This window comes from Poromitra crassiceps (genome assembly GCF_964638095.1).
Source record: "Poromitra crassiceps genome assembly, chromosome: 1".
Classification (NCBI taxonomy): Eukaryota; Metazoa; Chordata; class Actinopteri; order Beryciformes; family Melamphaidae; genus Poromitra; species Poromitra crassiceps.
The window spans coordinates 79,234,568-79,258,045 of record NC_139623.1 but is presented as its reverse complement, the minus strand read 5'-3'; the positions used below and the strand labels follow the sequence as shown (position 1 = coordinate 79,258,045).

The window sequence follows — 23,478 nt, the reverse complement described above, 5'->3', positions numbered from 1 at the left end:
ATTGGCATTTAAGCCAGACAACCCCCCTTTTTGCTTTAAGAAAGAAAAACCCTCCCTTTGCCTAAACCCCCCCCAAAACTTTGACTACGGGCTGTTCAACACCGAACACTTTGAGTAGTCTACCGTACTTACAGGCTGTTCAACACCAAACACTTACAGGCTGTTCAACACCTAGAACACTTCGAGTAGTCTACTGGGATCTGAATTAGTGATTTGCAATCACCATGGCATTTGCCTATTGGAGTCGTTACTACCGCTGGAGTCGTTACTACCGTAGGCACTAATTTAAACTGCCAACCGGTCGGCGACAAGCGTCGCCGACCGGTTGGCTTGGCGGCCGCGACTTACGAAGCCCCCCGGGCGTGGCCGCAGCACTACAGCGGGCGCTGGGTGATCGACCAATCCGGCGAGCTTCGGCGCGCCGCCACAGCGACTTACGACAATCACCGACTGGGCGTGGCCGCAGCGCTACAGCGGGCGCTGGGTGGTCGACCAATCCGGCATAATTCGGCGCGCTGATTTAGCCCGCCTTCGCGACTTACAAACCCCCCGGGCGTGGCCGCAGCGCTACAGCAGGCGCTGGGTGATCGACCAATCCGGCATAGTTCGGCGCGGTGACTTAGCAAGACCCCCTAAGAACCCGGCATTGGCCTATTGGAATCATTACTACCGCTGGCACTTTTTCACCCCTAATTACTTCAGTGACTTAAGATTTTATGAGACAACTCCGGGCAGCTTACGTCGGCGAGCTCAGTCTCTACAGCGACTTACGAAAACCACTGACCGGCTTGGCCTCAGCGATACAGCGGGCGCTGGATGGAGCCGGTTTACTGCGGCGCGCTGTATTAACATTTTTGGACTCACCACAACCTAGACAGGCTCCAGTGACTTACGCGCACGCGGCACTGGAAGGGGAACGCTTGTTCGACCGGCTTACTGCGGAGCATTACTACTGCTGCACCTGGCTTAATTCTGAGCATTACTACTGCTGCGTGACTCTGGAAGAGGAACGCATGTTCGACCGGCTTACTGCACAGCCTTACTACTGTTGCCCTGACTTACTTCGGAGCATAACTACTGCTGGCGCTATAGCTTTAGCACCCCCTGGCGCTATAATATAATATATAATATAATGATGCATTTAGGATTTTGCTCAGGATAGTATATAATATAATGATGCATTTAGGATTTTACTCAGGCATCCGAGATGGACAAGTGCTAGCCGTGTGTTTGTAAGCAGTAATGTGCTCGCTTTCCGTGCTGTTCTAAGACAGTTTATTTACAGTTTTATGCGTCGACTTAGCCAGTCGGAGAATGGAGTTATTATGGCCCTAGCGGGTGCCTGCACAAGGTGACGCAAAATTTATGTCGCACTTCTGGAAGCACTGGAATAGCTGCCTGAATGTGTTTTAAACCTATTTGTTGTGTGGTTTTATTTTATTTTATTTCTTTCTTATTGTACTGTCTGTGTTTGTGTACGTATTTTATATGGACCTGAGTCTGGAATAAAGTTTATATATATAACTTTAGCACCCCCTTGCGCTATAACTTCGGGGAGAGCGCTGGAAGGGAACACTTGTTCCGCGTTCCACCGACTTACTCCGGAGCATTGCTACTGCTGGACTGTGACTTTAGACTCGCCCCTGCGCAACGAGCGACTTGCGGCGGCTTACTGCTGGCACTATAATTTCGGGGAGACCACACTTGTTCCACCGACTTACTTCGGAGCATTGCTACTGCTGCACTATGACTTTAGACTCGCCCCTGCGCAACGAGCGACTTACGGCGGCTTACTGCTGGCGCTATAATTTCGGGGAGACCACCACCAATGAAATGCGATGAAAGGGTGCTACTGCGCGGGTTTGCCTTTGCCATGCTGCTTAAGGCGGTTGCGTTTTTGGAACGTCCGTTTGAAGACGATGGATTTGGTTTCCGGCTTCGTCACCGGCCATGACTCTGCATTCAGCTTAATCAGAGACAGTGACTTGATTTCGGCCTAGACAGTGGCAATGGATTTGATTTCCAGTTTCGTCGACAGCGACACTAAGCATTCAGCTTAATCAGAGACAATGAATTTAATTTCTAGCCCCCTCAGCCGTATTGTGTTGCAAGGACCAGAACTGAATGAGTGGGCAGAGCTAAATGCGAATGCACCATGTGACTAGGTCTGCCCTGAGCTGGATATTACGGGCCAATAATTCGTGGGGATGATCCCATGTAGGCCTTCTAAAGTGCCACTTGTGACCGGTCCTGCTTACGCGACGGAATGAATCAATGACGCTTAGGCTATTTAACACTTGAACTCTGGAAATCTTGGCCAGCAGGATAGCACGTTCAAATATTAGCAATTGTAGGCATGCATGAACTAACGCCCCTTCCGGCATACCTAGCATTATGGACGCTAGATGCTCAATTCGCTAAATGAATGGGATTAATGCCGGAATGCGATTAATGCCTTTTCTGAGGCAACCCGGTGCTGAAGCTATGGCATTGACACGTGATTGATACGGAGATAGAGGGACGCAGGAGGTCTCTCAGCCTGATTGATATGACTGACAATCCGCAAACGGCATGATACCAAGAAGCATTATTATTATGAATGATGCAAGGATGCGGTGACGCACGGTGTTGACGGCCCGGCGATGCCTGGAGAAGCCTGGACACCAATAGTCGCTGAACAGATATTTTTAACTGCAGCATTGTTACCGTGGAATGAGAGTATATGTGGAGCCGTATACCGATGATGGGCATCGCCCCGCCGCACGGTTAAATATCCAAATCGTAGGCTACTGTGACCTCACTTGGTTTGCCATTTAATGAGGAGTATATTTAACACATTCACTGCCAACAGTTTATCCAATACAGTAGGTAGCTTCTGCCAATGGGTTTTTTTGAGGATTCTGGCTCATCTTTCAAGAGCCGAGGATTATTTTCTGCTAGGACTTTGTGAACACAAAATATCTCAAAAGAACTAATAGAATGTGTGCTTTCTCTGTCTAAAAGAGTTAGTTTTTTATCATGTTCTGTTATGTAGGCATTAGCAGTTGAATACAGCATGGTTTCAGCGTCTGAGAAGGAAAGCTGAGATAAATGCATTTTTGTGAAATTCGATAGAACAGGCAGAACAGTCACTTTAACCATTTATTTTTGGCATCAGTGAGACATCAGACATCTAAACAATAGTTCTGAACAGTAATTTCCTCCAATATAACAGCACCCCCACAGCACCCCGCAAACTCCTCCCTCCGTGGGTGTGTCTCTGGTGGCTCTGCAGCGTGTGTCACAGGCGAGTCTCTGCTGCCTGTCTGTGCTGCCTGGCGGCCGCTCGTCGGGCGAGTCTGGATCGGGCTCGCTCGTTTCTGGGGTTTCGGTTGTGAGCTGGGATGAAGCTGCGTGCGATTCTGGGCTTTCTGCTGCGTGTTTCAAAGTGTGTTGCACCCAGAGTCTATTTTTGGAATCCCCCACCGTTGTGCGCCAGCTCCCAGCGCAAAAGCGTTTTCGCCAAACCATTCTCATGAGAATGGTTTCCTCACGCTTTTTCCTGCTGTTTTTGCTCGGCTTTCTCTAGTCTGGAGAGCACTCTCGCCACTTAGTGGGTCGGTGGAATGGGTTGTACACGTTCGGTGGCTCCCATATTTTTATAGGAGATGTAGGGGGCTTTGATCCACGTCCCACCGTCAAAAAAAACAAAAACGTCAACCGTTGTTTTGTTTTTGACGAGTTAACTCGTCCACGGCAGTGAACGTGTTAATGAGCAGCACGGCTTCTGTTAATTTGACTGAATGACTGGAGCATCGTCTCGGAGAAAGGGAAACTTTTTTTTTTTTTTTTTTTTTTAAGTTTAAAACGGAATCTGGCTGTCATTAGGCATTGATTAACTGAATGCTATTGCTAACTGATACTTTGAACATCCATTTGCAATGATTCTGGCTGGCTATTAACTATTGTAAATTTGTCGCAATGAATGCAATTTGAGCACGATGTGTGACATTTAATATTAATTGTTTAGGCCTAATTATTTGTAAAGTCACAACACATTAGAGATGTGTGTAGTTCTTCATAGATTTAGCCTCTTCATTTTGCTCTCGAATGCACCAGGTTATTTAATTTCACGTTATTGGATGAAGAGACATTTAATGTAGCTCCGCCGTCTTTCTTTAGCTATAGGCGAGGATATAACGACCAGTTCACGAAGATTGTCAAGAGATCATTCATTCACTATGATAAATGCATTGCTACTTATGCCCAGCTCGTTTCCTTTGCGCCCGACGTGCAGACCGCAGGGAATGGTTAGATGATTGTTTTTGAAGCACGCCGAAATGATTTAAAATTAAGTTTTGATTGCTAAAATTATATGACACTGTTATGTATTTAAGAGGTGATTACATTACCGTTGCGCTCGACTGCTGTCCGGGACGCGCTCCGCGGGCATTCCCTGCGCTCGGGGCTGACGATGCTGCAAGCCGTCCCGGCTGGAATAGCATTTAATCATGGGAGCCGAATTCCCCGACCGCGTCGTGGAACTGCGCCTGCCTCGAACGTGGACGTGCTGAGAACGATGATCGAGCAGGACCTGCGCTTACGATGGCTTGATTAGCAGGATCAGAACAGCGGATGCTTGGAGACTGAATGGCTTGATGGCCCGAACAGAACAGGGCCGCGGATGGATGAGACTTGAAAATGAGGATTGCATGGCTGCGGCCAGCCCCCCTGCCGACTCGGCGGGGCCGGGGGACCCGCCGCAAAGGATGGAAAAGCTGAGGAAATTTTCGGCACTATTGGCCTGCCGTATGCCTCGACTCTCGGAGCCGCTGCGCTCCTCACGGGGGCGTGCGTTTGCCTCCTCCTGCGCCCCCGAATGCTCCTGCTCGGGCCCGGAGCGCTCCCCACTTCGCCCCTCGCGAGACTGCGAGTTATTGCTCGTCCTCGCGCGGGCCCCGCTTGCACGCTCTCGTCGACGAGATCCGCCGTCCGAGATGCACTCGGTGCCGCCGGAGCCTGCTGCCGTCTGCCCCCCGTCTGATGAGCGCACGGGGCTGGCGGCTGGGAAGCCTGCTGCATCCCGTACCCGGGCTGGGATGTTTCGTTGTGCATCTCCTCGTCGGCGCTGGATGCCCCGACCTCGAATTGGTACTGCGCCTCGAGGTCCTCGTCTTCGAAGCTCGACATGCTGAGAGAGCGAACGGGGGTGAGTGGTACCGCGAACACGAATGGCTTGATGGCAGGATCGGAAGGAATGAGGCAGCTTGAGAATGGTGAAACACAGCTTTCAGAGAAGCGAAACGCAGCTTTCAGAGAATGGGATGCGATCAGCTCGGGTACAGCGACCAGAAGATCAGGGAAAGAGAACGATGACCCACAGAGCATGGCTATAAATACTGCTACGTCATAGCCTCGGCACTGACGACATTATCGGCGTCATATAGGCAAGTGCGTCACGCGGACGTCACGCTGGGATTACACTTGTGCTCGTCACACTAGGATTACGTGAGGTGAGGTCACTGGGATTGCGTGTGGTGCGAGGCAGCGTGTCTGGTCTTCATCTTGAAACTAGGTCGAGACCACCATGATGACAAGCAAATTGTACTTAAAAACTCTCTTGCCCTGACTTTGCCCCGATGAAGGTCTTGTGAGCGATAGCTTGGCATTCTATTGAGTAAAAAGAAACGTGCATGGATAAGTGTGCAGAACCTTTCTTTTTTTTTATACTTAAAAACTCTCATAAAATGTGCTATGGTAGAACTATTATTTGAATATTTCTGTTTTGTTTGACATCACACCTACTGTACATTACCATGCAGTTCAATATGATGAACATTTCTTTTAGTATTTAACGTGATTTCGCGATGTGAGCCATATCGTCATATATATATCAATATAGAAAAAAAAATCCTTGTGCTTATCATGTTATTGATTTGAACCATAATGTCCAGCCCTAGTTTCACATCATCTAATCTACTGATGTAGTCAAAAACAAAAGGCCCATCTCGGAGCATGCCTACCTTGTACCAGACAGTTGAGGTCTTCAGGGAGGACAGAGCATTGCAGGTTGCGGTTAGACTCTCTCCTATCACCATGACCTCTGAGTCTTTAGGCACCACTACCGCTGGGTCCAGGTCTGAACACAGGCCAACAAAACAACAAAGACGACAAGGAGAAGGCGCAATGTCAAGAGATTTCAAGACAGACTTTGGTCACTGAAAGACTTAGAAGCTGTGGCAAAAAAATCTAGAAAATATCTGGTCAATTTAAAATCCTGTTTTAACTCTTGTATCAAAGGAACAGTTCACCCAAAAATAAAAATGCTGTCATTATCTACTCACCCCCATACCGCTGAAAAGTCAGGTGATGTTTCTCCTGGAGTTTCACAGCAAAACACCGTTACGCTATTCTTCTGGACAATTTAAGTGACCAACTTTCAAACGCAATTCTTTTTAATAAATAAATTCCTCCATACAAGCAGTATGGAGGATTTTTTCTTTTTTTTCGTAATCCAAGTCTCTAGAAGTGAAAGTGAAAAGGTGACTTTCAGCTCACAGCTACAGTGAATATTTCAGAAAAGAAAAAAAACAGGGTGTAAATGACATCTTTTCAAGTCAACTTGGCATCTCAGGGCTTCTGGAGATTTGGATTACGCCAGATGAGCAGTATGGAGCAGTTTTTTTTTAAAGTTGACCACTTCAATTGTTTAGGAGAATGCTGCAATAGTGTTTTGCTGTGAAACTCCAGGACTGTTTTGTGGACTAAAAAACCATCGCCATGGGGGTTAGTAGATAATGACTGAATTGAATGAATAATTTGGGTGAACTGTTCCTTTAACTCCTGTGCGTGTTTACTATAACAGTGTCATTCCTCACAATGCACAGTGAGCTGCATGTCTCCTGTGACCTCGGTGCGGGGCTCGCTGTCCTTCGGGTGGCACTGGTAGACACCGCTGTCTTTTCGTGACACTCCTGACAAGACCAACACATCAGCACTGCTGTCCAAGACCACATCCTCCTCCTGCAACCACAGATACTATGAGGACACGAAATCACTGGCAAACAAATTTAATGAGGTGCAAACACTAACGTTTCGAGGCAAGCAGCGTCTTCTTCAGGGTCAAACAAACTGTTTCCAGTATTTTGTGGTATTCTGAGATTGCTTCTACACAAATACTATGAGTCCACGATATAATCATTTCAAAGAACAGAGGTCATGTTAAAAAAAAGTAATGTTTTTATTGGTTGGAATTTATATTTACCCCTACTTGTGCATGTGGTCAAGCAAGATACACAGTTCACATCAATAATCAGAAGAGCAAAACATAGAAAGATAAAATCACACACACACACACACACACACACACACACACACACACATGACATAACATTTTCCACCCCCCAATCAGTGCATTATGACATCACGGATGATGTCACAATGTATTATGACGACATTAGCATAAGCCCGGTGGTTGGGGACCGCTGTGTTAAAGAGCCTGGCAGACGTCCAGGTGCCAAAACACACACATGCACACACTCACTCAAGGCCACATCTTGCCTCGCTCAGAGGGATGATTGCGCAGAAAATAAGGACAATCTGGAAGTAAAATAGGAAGTTGGACTCGTTTGGTTCTGGTTTCAGTGGAGGGCAACTCCTACCAGAGTTTGCTTGGAACCGCACCAAGACCACTTCTGCAAATAGGTCTCGGCGCGGTTGTTTGGTCCACTTTGGGTTCGATTGCTGCATTCACCCCTGCCCTCGCACCAAGGGGGAAAACAAATTCTAGTGCGATTCAAACAAACCCAACGAGGTACTGTAGGTGTGAAAATGACCGAAGAAGTCTGTACCACGGGGCACTTTGGGGTAGCTCACTGGTTGGCTTGGTTCCAGAACTTCCAGCCTTAAAACTAACTATAATAAGGACTTTTCAAAAATGTCTCTGGAGAAGATGAATGTGGAATTATCTTCCGGGGGGGCTGGAGACGTCACGTGACTGTTGAGCTCTATATGCAGCATATTGCAGAAACAAAATATATTACAATGTCCGTTTAATCCAATATGGTGCAGCCCTACTCAAGCCCCGCCCCCTCCCCCCTACACACACAATACACAGTGCAGCCCTACTCAAGCCCCGCCCCCTCCCCCCTACACACACATAATACACAGTGCAGCCCTACTCAAGCCCCGCCCCCTCCCCCCTACACACACATCATACACAGTGCAGCCCTACTCAAGCCCCGCCCCCTCCCCCCTACACACACATCATACACAGTGCAGCCCTACTCAAGCCCCGCCCCTCCCCCCTACACACACATCATACACAGTGCAGCCCTACTCAAGCCCCGCCCCCTCCCCCCTACACACACATAATACACAGTGCAGCCCTACTCAAACCCCGCCCCCTCCCCCCTACACACACATCATACACACTATTAACCAAGAGCCCCAGACAGGACAGTTAGGAGAAGCTCAAAGTGCAGTCAGCTGAGCTGGATTTTGCATTGTGCACAGTTGCGCACACACAAAGCGCGCGTGTGTGTGTGTGTGTGTGTGTGTGTGTGTGTGTGTGTGTGTGTGTGTGTGTGTGTGTGTGTGTGTGTGTGTCTGACATGGGAACGAGCCTTGTCAGTGTGATCTCAGAGGCAGATCTCAGCCTGGAACTGCAGGGTCAGAGATGCTGACCACTCACACTCATTTGTGCACATGCTAACTATGAGCTCTGCATATCAAAAACATTCCCTACATGTCTCCCGTTTGTCAGCCATTCTCTCTTGGGGAGTTTGTAGGGTGCGAAAAGAAAGGCGTTCCATTCTTACTTGTTCTCTGTTGAAAATGAAGGGTGGCGGGGGGTTGCCGTCACCCTGGCAACGCAGCTCCACGGTGTCCCCCTCTTTGACCAAGCCCTGGGGCGACTCCTTCCACAGCTCCACCATGGTGGTGGGGTCTGGACACACGCACGCGCAAACACACACACACACACACACATACACACGTACACGCACGCGCACACGCACACGCACACACACACACACACACACACACACACACACAAGGTCAACCCGAAGCACCCTTATTCAGAAGGCTGGTAAAGTCACTTTATGAGGCCAGCCATTTAGTTAGTGCTGACAGCAGAGAGTGTGCTTTGGCACTGGCTGTCAAAGTATACTAAATGGGTTTAAACAATAGACGACTGATTGAGAAAGCATTGTGGCTATAATGTCCTCATGGATGTTGGGAGTTTAAAATCACATAGCTTTACTGACAATAACATGGTTCAAAGAACAAAATGCTTTTATGTAATGTACGTATGTAATGAGCCCTATGTAATGTAATGAGCCAGTCTTTATCACAAAATAAACCCAGATAGGGTGATCAGGATCCCGATGCGAAGTGGTCATACACATTTAAATAATAAAGAAAAAGGAGGGGGGGGTGTCTGGCTAGTGTAGAGGTAAAAGCACTTGCCAACCACACAGAGACGCGGGTTCAATTTCCGACAGCGGTACTTCCGCCTTGGTCAGATGCTCTTAACAGAGACAATTGGCCATGTGTGCAGGCGGGAAGCCGGTGGGTTATGAGTCCTGGTCGCTGCACTAGTGCTTCCTCTACTCGGTCTGTTCGGAGGGAGGGGAACTGGGGGGAATAGCATGATCCTCCCACACTCTACGTCCTGCCAGTGAAACTCCTCGCTGTCAGGTGAAAAGAAGCGGCTGGCAACTGCACATATATCGGAGGAAGCATGTGCTAGTCTAAGGGCTAATGTACACACCGCCTCCGGAACAGATGCGGTACGGCTGCGAACAGACCCACACTCATGTCATTGGTCAGACGTATGTGGGATCCGACAAAAATAGAACAGGTGCATCATTTTTCTGTACCGCATGTATCGCCTATCAATTAACATGGGAGAGAGTCGATCTGGCAGTTTTGCCGGATCCGCAACGGAGCCGTAACGCATCTGGTGTACATTGCCTGTAAGGTTCTCTCCCCAGATCGGCAGAGGGGGTGTGGCGCAATCAGCAGGGGGAATTGCCCGAGTACAATTGGGGAGAAAATGGGAGAAAAAAACAAAGAAAAAAGAGAGAGAGAAATCCAAATATGACACTAGGCAGTGGCACGTTTGCATCGAGCAAAATAAACTGCTTGAAATAGGTTTAAAATCCTGAAGCAATTAAAAATGATCCATATAAACACCTCAATCAACAGGCCCAAAACAAATTGACATTTCAATCGGTTGCAGAGGGGTAGTTTAAACCTTTTCATAAACAGATCATGTTATCATGTAAACGATACAACTGATGACTCTCTGGCTGCGTTCTTTTTGCCCATGATGCCTGCTGTCTTGAAGCAAAATGAGACTCCTGCCTGCTGCAGCAGGAGAGGAGAGAGGACAGGAGCTGCTGCCAGAAGAGTTATTTTCTAACTATGCACGTGGACAAAGTGGAGATTTTCAACACTCCGGTGAGGAGAAACCCGCACGGAGTAGTAGGCTATAAGAGCTCCCAACGTTTTGTCGTCAGGATTCATTGTGACAGTCCATTATGTCTGGCATAATTCACGCTTTAGGCTCCCGATATGATTACAGTATGAATTTATTTTTCACTGGGAGAAAATGTACTTGAAGAAGTGTGTGAGAAGTGTCAATTTGCTTGAGCGTCACGTAGGGCTGCAACAACTAATCGATTAAATCGATTAAAATCGATGATCAAATTCGTTTGCAACGAATTTGATTATCGATTCGTTGCCTCGCGATTACCGTAAATTCCGGACTATAAGCCGCGGCTTTTTTCCCGTTTTTTGGCCTTTTTTGGCCCCTGCGGCTTATATAACGGTGCGGCTTATCTATGGATTTTTTCAAAAAAAAAAAAAAAAAAAAATCTCTCTTTTTTAGCACTCTTTCTAACTATAAATCCACTTCTGTTTTAATTTCCTCTCTTGCCCTCTTTTAACAACATAACATAACATAACATAACACAACACAGGTGGTGTTGTGTTATGTTGTTTTGTTGAAATGTTAATAAATGGGAGCTTCCTCAAACAGCCATCTCTTTCCCGACAATCCCCTCTGTGCATGAACCCTTACATATGGTAATTAAACATTAAAACACAATAAAAAATAAAAAATAAAAATAAAAAAAAATACCATTAAAACACCCGCAGCTTATAGTCCGGTGCGGCTTATATATGTAAAAAACAGTCAACTTTGCAGGTGCGGCTTATACTCCGGTGCGGCTTATAGTGCGGAATTTACGGTAGTTGGACCGCAGAGCCATCTGTTTTGTTGATAAAAAACAACAGCTGATCGCAGCTGCTGCGGCGCAGTGCTGGCTACGTCACTCCCTGGCCCCGCTGTCGCGGAGCCGACTACGTCACTCGCCTTGCGCACGCGCAGTAAACGACAAACAACTTGGAAACATGGCCGAGGAGAAAGCAGCTTGACCCAAAACTTAGCAAGTTTGGGAGCACTTCATATTAACTGGAAATAAAAAGTCTGTTACGTGCAAAATGTGCAAAGCCGATCTTGCATGGCATGGCAGCACAACGGCCCTGCGTGAACACCTTAAACGCAAACATGTTGGATCATTGGATGGTGCCAAGGGAGCTCAGCAGCGGGGTGAGTAAACGTTATTCTACTACAAACTCGATATGCATGTAAACTAGTGTTACATTATTAGACCCATGTGTATTGTTGTTTGAAGTGGAAATGTTCGTCTCACAGCAGATAGTTTGTTTTGTTTATCTAACGTTAACAGTCGATGCGCATTCCGCCCGCATCCAGGTCGACAACATTAACGTTATAGCCGACCGGTTAGTTAACGTTACGTTAACTTGCTAACGTTAGTGGTAGAGCAGACAGCAGATAGTTTGTTTTGTTTATCTAACGTTAACAGTCGATGCGCATTCCGCCCGCATTCAGGTCGACAACATTAACGTTATAGCCGACCGGCTAGTTAACGTTACGTTAACTTGCTAACGTTAGTGGTAGAGCAGACTTGGTCTGTAAACTAAGGCTAAAAGAGATGTTGTTGTCCCTTGTTCATTTGTGTGTGTGTGTGTGTGTGTGTGTGTGTGTGTGTGTGTGTGTGTGTGCGCGCATCTTAATGTAAGGAGTGAGCTAAGACAAATTTCATTTGAGGCTTCTGTTATATAAAGGCCTTCTTTACATAAGCAATTATCAACTAAATCATCAATGAGTGAGTTTTACGTTTTATGTTAATAGTGCTGTTAGGCATACTCGCTCATACTGTCTTTCTCATTTCAGAAAAAAACAACTCACCATGAGGCGTTTCGTTGTGGGGAATGCGGCTTGTACACCAAGGCAAGCAGCCATCATGACAGACAGTGTCCTGAACATGCTGGTCACCGACATGAGGCCCATGTCAATGGTTGGAGATGCAGGCTTCATTGCCATGATTAACACCCTCCACCCTGGCTACACTCTTCCTTCAAGAACATTCTTCACAAAACTGATGGAGCGAAAATATGAAGACACATTCCAGGAGCAGATCCGTTAAAGCACTTTATTTAAGAAGATATGAAGATATCTGGAGGGAGGAGAGGGGAGGTGAAGTGGTGAAGGGCTAAAGGAAGTAGGCAGTGAAGGAGAGAGGAAGTAAAGTGGTGAAGGGCTAAAGGAAGTAGGCAGTGAAAGAGGAGGTGAAGGGCTGAAGGAAGGAGGCAGTGAAGGAGAGGGGAGGTGAAGGGGTGAATCTGTTATCTTCAATTTAACTTTTGTGTTTTAAATTTAACTGTGATTTTGTGATTCCCATTTTTCTTTGCAAGTTTGAAAGAAACCAGTGTGAATACAGTATACTATAAACAAGAGGGGACAAAGAAAAAAGATGTACCACCAAAAAAAACTCTTCATTTTCTTTGCAAGTTTAAAATAAAGTTTACCACTGAATACAGTAGAAGAGGGGACAAAGAAAAAAGATGTACCACACTGATGGACAGTCAATGTCAGAAAAAAGAAAAATAGCACTCGTTCAGTTCATGTTCTTGAGTAAATAAAAACAGTTTTCTACAATTTAACTTGGTTGTGGTTTCCCCTTTTTTGTATGCAAGTTTGAAGTGTTCCAATATAAACCACTAATGAATACAGTATAAACAAGAATGTTTTGATGCAGACTTATGTTGCAGGGACTACTAGAATCATCGTAATGTTGGAATTGTATGCATCAAAGGGTTAAATCGAGCATTTCTGAGCGATTTCAATATATCCAATTAATCGATTAATCGACAACTAACCCTACCGATTAATCGATTATCAAAATAATCGTTAGTTGCAGCCCTAGCGTCACGGTCAATGTGAGAGTTGACAGACCTGTCAAGTTGTATTCATCACTTTCGCGCAGGTCGCACAGCTGTTCAATTATATGGGTGCATGTAAACACCAGATCATATTAAATCACATCCCATGTAAACAGTTGACCCGAAATCTTCAAAGCGATTGATTTCAATCAGATTGAGGAAAAAGTGTGCATGTAAAAGGCAGCTAATGTCAGAGCAAGGATTCATGACAGCGGCCCGTCTAGAGCTGCCATCTCCTTATCTGCCGACCCAAACCAATTTAACCCTGCCAAAGGCCCTGCCTTTATTTCACAGCCATTAAGTGCAGTTATTGCAGAAATAGACTCAATAACAATGAAACAAGAACAGGAGTAACTATGCACCAGTGGAGTTTCTCGGCAGAAAAGACGTTTTCGCTGTTCTTCCGACTGAATTTGGATTTGGTGACGCTGATTGGCTGAAGAGGTTGTCTGTCAAGGCAAGTACTCCTGCCCACTGAAATCGATGTGTGCGCCTGGAAGTCCAGACTGATACATAGAGCCAAACAGAATGTGAGGTCATGTGATCAGGATGGGTTTTTACCAGGCCAGAGTTCCTAAGCATTAGTAGGAAATAAGCTGCGTGTGATACTGGATGTGGATTTACCATAAATACCAGCTGCCAACTAGGAAAAAACACAAAAGGTGCAGTCAGATCTGAATTTGCCAAACAAGTTCTATTAGCAACGAAAAAGGATGTGATATTATACTTTGTGAATTGTGACATCAATTACACTTTGTACGCAGTCTTTAAATTCATTATGTAGCTGGTTAAGCACCTAACTAGCTCTGATTCTATGCTGTTTGGTTAGTAAATTAACATTAATTGTACAAATGCAGCAATCCTCATTTGCCGACCACTTCTTCTGATATCATGTAAATGCAGCAATAGGATCAATAGGCTCAAGGTGAACTCACAGTAGATGGTGATGTTGATGCCCTTGGACTCGGCTGTCCTGATGGCTCCAGGGACAAAGAAGCTGACCTCACAGGAGAAGCGGGCGTACTTGTCCTCCTTCACCACCTTGTACTCCAGCTTGCTCTGGACTGAGTAGAAGCCATTGGACTCCCTGGTCACCAGGGTGAGCACATTCACATCTGGAGTAGGGACAGATGCATTGCAGATATGTAAGAATGCATCAATGTATCCGATTTAAGCAGCACTAAGCATGTTAAACACATTAGAACCCCCCCGACTTTTCTCCAATTGGAATACACATAAACAGCTTAAATTTGAGAAAATGTCAAAATCAGCTTTGTTAGTCCCTGTCTATGCCAACGTGTAGTTTCAGATTGATTTGGCCAAGCCGTTGTTGGGGAGATAAATGGATTCGGACAGACGGACGGATGGACAGAGTTTTCCTCATTTTCTAGTAGGATGTACTTGACATTGAATTGAAGACAGCTGGGACGTTTATAGATCATGGCCAGTCTGCAAAGTGGTATGATTTGAAATGACGTTCCAACAAATGATTTACTTAACAAACAGAGAGAAAGCATAGAAGCTACAGAGGACCAGTTCTTTACATGTTCATTATCAACAACATACTTTGAATACCTTTAGGGCCACTTCTGGCTATGTTTTGTCAAACTGTTATGGGTAGCATGAAGGTATACTGTACATGCTGTCTGCTGGTGTGACTTACGTCCTTGTGCATTCATCAGTGGACTGCTGTTCCTGTACCAGGTGATGTTGGGTTTAGGGAAGCCGTTCCTGGCCTCGCATGATGCAACCTGGATGGGGATATACATTGACAAATCTCTATTGTCTTACAGTTGGGTCACTGCAGCAGTAAATCAGAAACAGAAATAGACAAATGGATATGGTCTCAATAAATATCTGATCTATATTGAAAGTGATATTTTACTTTGGTAGAACATATTTTATAAATGCACATACCTCTAGAACAGGGGTTCCCAAAACTTTTTGGTTTGTGACCCTACTTTGACGTCACAAAAATCTAGGGACCTGAGACATTCAAATTCCGGTACGCCATCGATACTATCATAGTATGCTTCTTTTTCCCTGCAGAATTCTGACTTTAATCTCAGAATTCTGATTTTAATCCCAAAATTCTGACTTTAATTCCAAAATTCTGACTTTTTTCTCAAAATTCTGACAGTAATTTGGAATTCTGACTTTAATCTCAGAATTCTGACTTTATTCTCAGAATCCTGATTTAAAGTTATATTCTCAAAGATTTTCATCTAAATTTAAAAAATAGTCACAAAGTTGATTGAGGCTATGGTCCATAGCAGTATATAGTTACATTATATGACATTAGTAATGTCACATTAGTAATGTCACATAATGCAACACTGTTTGGATCTCACCTGCAATTACCACTCATCGCCATAGGTGTCACCCACTGGCCAACCCCCCCCCGGCTTCCCTCTGATGACGAGGAAGTGAATTGAAAAGCTGTAGTTCCTTGAATGGCACCAGGTGGCGGGGGCAGTAGGCATTCCCCCCCATGTTAAAATGCCCGACTTTGTAACAGGATTAAACAGCTTTCCAGTCAGTGGCAAAACACGGTTTTGGTCTATATCGCTAATTTCACCTTTTGATAACAACTGTAGGGGGGTCATTTTTTATATAACTCGCCCGTTTGGAGTAAAATAGATGATAGAAAATTGGGTGATTGACAAATCGCCTGTCCAGTGATCGCACAGCTTGCCGATCATAGACCAACAGCAGGTGGAGCTGCAGCTCTGGGAAACCCCCATCTCACGTGAGCTGTGCAATGACTCAACCCATTCCCTCCCACTCTGCTGATGAAAAATCAAGACGGCGACGGCCAACGAATCAACTCCAAACGGGAGACCAAAATGAATTGGATAGCTTTGTCCATATTGTTTAGGTCAGTGGTGTCACCCAAGGTCAGTGGTGTCACCCAAGAGAACAAAACTGAAATCTTAGAAATTATCACTTTGCTTTAAACCCAGAACAAAAAAATTATAAAAAAATCGCAAGTGACCCTAATCATCTTCGGTAGTATTAAATTGTGTGTGGTGTAAAAGAAAAAAAAAAAGAAAATTTCGGGCAACCCTATTTGAATTCCAGGCGACCCCACTTAAAGGATGGGTTTTCCGTGGGGAATATGAATATATATTAAATCTCACGCCCCTAAGGTTTTCGAATCCGTTGAAATTTTTGAAATTGGATATTCACTGCCATGCCTATCAAGCATCTATCACATTATTTCCATGTCGCTCTGACGCAAAACGCGTCGGAGCGACACTCCCCGCCTTGCGGAAGTCGTGCACCTATGAACTACAACTGTTGTTGGCCATGGTCCCGCCTCTAGAGGTCCTCCACGCCCCTTCAGAGGCCTTGACAAAAACAAAAAGGCAGCCATCTTTTTCAACCGCCTAGCCTGCTGTAGCTAATATTAGCTTCCCATAGTTCCTTGCAAAGAGACCATATCTCGGGAACGGAAGCACTAATAGACACGGGACTGGCGGCATTGGAAAGCTCGTCAAATTTTACATCTAGTAGTAGGTGGGTTGAAGTAACGAAATCAACGCTGAGCAATGTACCCGTTTTTACACATTTTTACAGAAAATAGTTACAACATCAGATGCGCGTAACTCCTACGAAAATGCCTTAAAATGCATGAAAAAAAAATTATGAAGACATCTCCCGACATATATACTACCGTTTACATTTGGTGCAATTTGGAGGCAATTTTATTTTCGATTTATTTCTTCTTCTTTGTATTTTTTATTGTCGAAGCCTTCTTCTTCTTCTTCTTTGAGTTTTATGGCGGTTGGCAAACATATATGTGCATTACCGCCACCTACTGGAGTTTGATATCAGCCAAATGCCTGAGGGGTGGGCATGAAAACGAAGGCCACGCGAGCCCAGTGCATTGTGGGAAATGTAGTATTTCGAGTCCCCGCACCCGCACCTCCCCGCCACCCCCCCCCCCCCCCCCCCCCACACACACAGAGTGGATTTCGGTTGATATCTCTGTGAGTAAACCTCCAATTTCAAAAATTTCAACGGATTCGAAAACCTTAGGGGCGTGAGATTTAATATATATTCATATTCCCCACGGAAAACCCATCCTTTAAGGTTGCGACCCTAAGGTTGGGAACCCTGAATGAATGGTTATTTAGACCAGAGGATAGACATTTCCTTCGAATTACAACCTTTAGCTAAAATTGCAACTCTAGCTGTTGAAAAGTTCATGTCTGCACGCACCTGAGCTGCAAAAACAATGAGAAGTAATCAAGTACATGTGAAACCAGAAACAAGACTTCCAGGTTGGCTGTTTAGCCTTCAAAATAAAATTACAAGATTTGAAAAGAGCTAGAAATACTGTTTTAAACCAATTATTTTGTATTTAATTGTCAAATTCAATAAGTCTGCACCCAAATTGCAAACCCACAAAAAGTGGTCTGGGATTTTGTTATTTTCTACCAAAGTGAAAATTCACTTTAAGCTAAGCTAAAGTGCACTCACCTTTGACGGCACCTCATTGGTCACAGAGATACCAGTAAGGACGCCCTCAATCACTGGAGCCTCTGGAGGAGCTGGATCAGGAGACAACTCAATGCACTCAATGATAATAAATAACCATATCATTAACAATGAAACCTCTACCAATGATATGTGGCTAAGTGTCTAGCAGGTTTGTGCAGGAGATTGGTAATACCGGTATGTACACGAAAAAATCTATCAAAATAGACCCATTTAGAGTGGATCTCACAGGGTTAATTGTGCACGCATCGCGGTATCCAAATCTCTGAGGAAGCAAGTGAAGCCGAAACTGAAAGATGCCCGGAATACAGGAAAAAGGCGTCTTGTGCCGTATAGACGCTGGACATTCCCACTAGGAATATGACGATGCCTGGCGCTGCAACTTTGGCGATGTAGTTGGATCCTAGACCCATCCTGACAGTGAGTACGGATCAGGAAACCTCACCCCATTGAAAGGGTTAGCTTATTTGTGTAAGGTAACCTGTGTGTTGCTGGCAAAGCTTTAAAATACGTGGAGGAGTCCGTATCTTCCATATTTCTATGACAGCTGAACCGCTAGTTGTAACTTTCTGCAACCAGTTCGGCTCCGCCCACAAAATACAAACGTACTCGCTCCTTACAAACATAAAAAGGGTCTATAGCATACTGTTTTTAACTAGCCAGGAGTACTTTCTCTGTTTCCATACTGTGTAGGTGAAGTGAAAGTGGAGGGTGACGGGAGACTGTGTACGCTAAAAATCACTGCGCTGTGTGGATGAATATGTGTTGTTGTTGTTGTTTTTTACCAAAAATAGTTAAAAAATATACCTGGCTGCATCAGCTATTGATGTTGACTTGATATTACTTTTTTGAAACTGATGAATCTACAAGACACCTAATAAAAACCACTAGCATTTTTGTATTACTAAAAGGACTGTCTTAATATTTTGGATATTCCTTTTAAAGTCGAGCTGAACCCAAGAATGACTTTTCTTTTCTTTTAGTTCAAATACCTGGGTATGCAGTGCACCTATTTAATAATGTATGCAAAACAAATCACAACAATCTAATTTCTTTAGTTTTTCACACTTTTTCACATCAAAAGTTCGTTTTTCAAGATTTCATTGATAACAGTAATGTACAGTTTACTGACGTCACCTTGTACTATCATATTTCTACCCCATTTCAACCAATCATATCACGACATGCAGCTGTCAATCAAATCTTCATTTCTGGATAATTTTCTCTTCCAAATGAAGTCGAAAATGGCGCCTATAGTGCCTGTCATCTGCCAGAATTCCTATCCCATAAACTAACTGCTAACTTGGCCAATTGTTAGAAACATGAACAAAAACAAAAAGTATAATCTCTAAGAATGCAAAGAAATGTAACTGGCTCGTTAAAACGCGCATTCCAGGGATATCGTATCGTTACAGCAGCGATAATGGTGCGCGCATCTGAGAGCTTGATTGTCAGGGGTCGCACTTCGGAGATTCCAGGCCGACGTGCTGCACTCTCCGCTCGGCAACACGAAGGCAGCTGGCTGCCTGCGGGTCGCTGAGCTCTGCTCCTCTCGTCAAAAGGCTCTTCCCGAGGGGAGCACCGCAACACACTGAATCCCACTCGATTTGGAGGCGGAACACGCCAGGATTTGCCAAAGCCCAATCCAGTCCCCAGAATTGTCAAATAAAATCATCGACATGATACTATGACCCGCCTCTCAACCTGTCATCTTAGACAAACTATGTTTTCAGTCTGAAATGGACTCATTATGCACGTGACGAACAGGTTCAGTTCGACAGGAACAGTTACTCCAAGGCTGAGCTCAAAGTGTCCAGTCTTACCAAACACCCTCAGGTGGGTCTTCCCCTCAGCGGTGCCGGTGGTCAGTCCATTAACCTGGCAGAAGAACTTCCTCTCATCAGAAAGCTGGACGTCCTGGATCGTAAGACGGCTTCCCTGCTGGTCTGAGGTCACATTGATGCGACCGCTGTAGTCTGTGTTGTCGTCCACCTTCTGCTGGCTGTTGTCACCAAAGAAAATCCGCATCCGCGAGCTGTTACCTGTAGCTCTCTGGAGAAGGACACAGACATAGATTTTAGCTTATTTTTAGGGTTAGACCGATACACAAATTGTAGTGAAAATCAGATGTCGGTCGCTCAGTGTTGTTTACTACTGACATGGTGGAAGTTCCTCATTTTCACAGAAAAACGTTGGCTATGACATTGAGGAAATATTCCCAAATTCACACTGCCCAGGCCTACCCAATTATAACCTTTCTCACAAAGACTGTGCACTGTAGCATACAGTATATAGTAGCATATAACGTCATTGAAACGTGTTTGAAAAAGCTTCTCGGGAAGACACATACAACATTTGCTGTGCAGAAGAGAGAGAGACAAGACGTGGCCAGTGTCTCTGTCACAGCTGACATCTGTTTCAAATGTGCCAATATTTGTGGACTGAGTTGTACGTTTGAGTAGTCTGGAGCCGTTTCCACCGCTTCTGGAGCTGGGGGCGTAAACCAAGGAACTGGAACCCATTTACCAGATACATGTCCGCCAAAACAAATCTTCCGTGTAGCTAACGATAGCTAGCTAGAGCATGATAACACGAGGCGACTAACGTTAAAAAGTTATATACGTAGTACATAAAACAAAACGACGATGCAATAATGGCATCGCCACCTGTTCGTGGCGACTAGTTATCCTACAAACTCGAATCTGCGTTTCAACGGGGGAACAATAAAAGTGTGGCTTTACCATGCCAAGAGGTGTAATTCAAGTGTAATGGGAATCAAGCTCTTCTCCTCGGGAAGAACTGATTCTTGACTGATGATCAAGAATTGATCGGAATCGGCGATCGGATGATTGCATATATTTTGCTATATTTGCGCCGATTGCAAAACCGCCGATTGAAAAGACATGAGCGGAGTTGTGGTAATGGTCGCATGCAAACACAGCTGAAACATCTCAGCGGTGTCAGGCCCCCCCAGTGGTAAGAAAGAAGAAAAAAAAGCTCACCATTGTAAAGCTCCATGTCACTGTCTGGCACTTTCAATTTGATGGATGAAATGTAAGCCTATATGTAAAATGGAAACTGTTCTATAATAGACTGCTCTAGCTGCTTAAAAAAATTATAATCGGTGATCGGTAATTGGTGATCAATTGGTGATCGGTCGGGCATATATTTCTCATAGGCGATCGGCGGCAAAAAAAAACGTGACCAGAGCACCCCTACTGAACACATATGGAATTGTTAGTGCTTTATTGTGATAGTGTAACAAGACAAATGTTATGGCTTCATGGCTTTATTATACTTTTCCCCCTGACCAAAGAGCACCTTGCATACAAGCCTACCTACTTACACGCAGTGCACACACATTTTTATTTGACCCCCCCCCCCCCCCTCCCATTTTTCATAAAAAATGCACTCAAGTTCCATTACATGTGTCAATAGAAAAAGAAAGAAAGAAAGAAAGAAAGAACTCACCACAAACCACTGGACAAACCACTTGGGTCTGTTGGCATCAGAGAAGTTGTACTGGCAGGGGATTTGGGCCAAGTCACCCAGGTAGACCTCCACACTCTCACCCATAGTCACCTCCACCTTGGCCCATGCTGGAAAACACACACACACACACACACACACACACACACACACACACACACACACACACACACACACACACACACGCACACGCACATGCACACACACATTGTTGTAATATTGGAATGGAGACAAGAAAGTGCTGCTCTTAACCCTCAACCCAAATCCTAATTATAACTAATCTCAGAATTTACCCATTAATGCAATCTTGATTTTGAACCCAAATCCTAATTCTAAACCAAATTTAGCATTTATCCTAATTCTCAGACTGGAATCAAAATCCTAATCCCCTCCCTCCGCCCAAACACACACACACACACACACACACACACACACACGCACGCAATTTTTATTGTTGAGCTCTTAGAGACATTTAAATGAAAAACATATCAATATTATTTTGAATAAGAATCAAAATAGACCAAGGTAAAGTGCCACAATTTTTGATATATTGCTTTAAAATAAAAATGTTCACATCCTATCAAAGAAACCTGAAAGGACAACTTTAAGTTCCCTTTTTATACAGTAAGGCAAAAGGCTGGATCTTTGTGTGTAAACCTTGACTCATATTTAGAGGTAGAGATACTTAGAGGCTCAAACAAAACAATATCTTTGAACATAGTGCAGATTCAGTACAGTCTTCCTGCATCACTCCACCTTAGGACAGGGGTGGGCAACTGGCGGCCAGCGCTGGAATTGAAAAATAAAATAAAATAAATAAATTACAGTGCACCTGAACGCAACATGCAAGATACCTGCTGAATAAGTGTCCAAATGTTCATGTCATTCTGGCCAATACTCCACTTCTGTTATAACATTTCACTGTGAAATATGGAATATCTTTCAATAATCTTTATGACTAAAAGGCTAAAAGTAATCTCATGTGTAAGAAATGACTGTTCTACATTGAAGTAAACATTTAAATAATTAACTTGTTGGTTTTGGATTTATTTAGCTTCAAGAGTGCATTTTTGTTCTTTGTTCCTGTGTTGTAACCCTCAACACAGGCTTTGAGTATCTTACTGATACTTATGCTTAAGTTAACCCACTCGGATTCTGGTTTATTTCAAGAAAAACATTTTGGCTAGTGGAAATTCTAATTGGCTGGTAACTGTAAAATCTAGCAGCCATATTGGCAGGTGGTCAAAAAAGTTAATTTCAAGCCCTGCAGAGAGAGCAGGTGGTGACATAGGAGTGAGTGAGAAAAGGATCAAATATTGGTGGTTAAGACTGAATAATGACATCACAACTGTTCATTTAAAATGAGTTATTCGGATTCCTTTAAACCTGGCTTCAAATGGCCAAAAAAAAATTGCACCGGCGCCATTCGGCCCCCAGCCCTCAGCAAAATCTGGCCCTCTGGTAGCGAGGACATTTTTTTTGTGGCGCCCTCTATCATCAAAGTTGCCCATCCCTGCCTTAGAATATACATTTTGCTTAAACAAATCAAAATGTCAGATTCCAAAATAAAAGCATAATGTTTATTTCTTTTATGGCGGCTCATAGTGATTAATATCGATGTTTTCACTGTGGATCGATGCAGTTGAATCATTATCATTGGATCGATGTATGGATCTACTACCTATGTGTTTGGCAGAGGGCTGGATGTCTTGCCCAGCAGACCTCCAGCCAGGCTGCCATGTTAGCAGAGGGAAGAAGAAAGGGCTTCTTCTTGTATGGCACCATTTCCCCCCTGTCTCTAAGCACCACACCACGTCTTGGCCAGAGAAGCAGTTCCCTAGGCACGCTCACGGGAATGCAGACAGGGGAAGGCTAGCCAGTTTGACACCGAGCTGTCAATGGAGAGTGCCAACTGCTTTTTCAGCCGTGTTGGACTTGGCGGCTGTTCCGGGGTGGCCAGCTCACGCAATGACAAAGGAAAACAAGTTATGTGTCTTAGCACATCAAAGTCTATTAGTATTCCCTATGTTCAATGTGTGAACTTTAATAAGAGTTTTTCTGCGTGACGTTAAAGGAAGGGGAGGGAATAACTCAGCTTCTCTCCCATTGTCAGATATCAATCTGTGATGTTCAATGCATTCTGGGAGTTATTTTGTGATTCAATTCTCTGATTTACTTGTTTGGGGCATCCGG

General features: G+C 44.6%; 1 protein-coding gene across 1 annotated transcript in view; it reads right to left on the bottom strand.

Annotated features, from left to right (window-relative positions):
• The window catches only part of mcama (melanoma cell adhesion molecule a), a 48,323-nt gene extending 26,937 nt beyond the window's left edge, over window positions 1-21,386 (bottom strand). The window contains exons 1-8 of the mRNA XM_083649296.1: window positions 21,268-21,386; window positions 19,620-19,848; window positions 17,779-17,849; window positions 14,957-15,044; window positions 14,229-14,408; window positions 8,799-8,926; window positions 6,858-7,002; window positions 6,003-6,118 (exon numbers count right to left, since the gene is read on the bottom strand). Coding sequence (XP_083505422.1) covers window positions 6,003-6,118; window positions 6,858-7,002; window positions 8,799-8,926; window positions 14,229-14,408; window positions 14,957-15,044; window positions 17,779-17,849; window positions 19,620-19,848; window positions 21,268-21,372 — 1,062 coding nt within the window. The 5' untranslated portion in view covers window positions 21,373-21,386. The remainder of the gene's footprint in view (window positions 1-6,002; window positions 6,119-6,857; window positions 7,003-8,798; window positions 8,927-14,228; window positions 14,409-14,956; window positions 15,045-17,778; window positions 17,850-19,619; window positions 19,849-21,267) is intronic.
• Window positions 21,387-23,478: the final 2,092 nt, after the last annotated feature.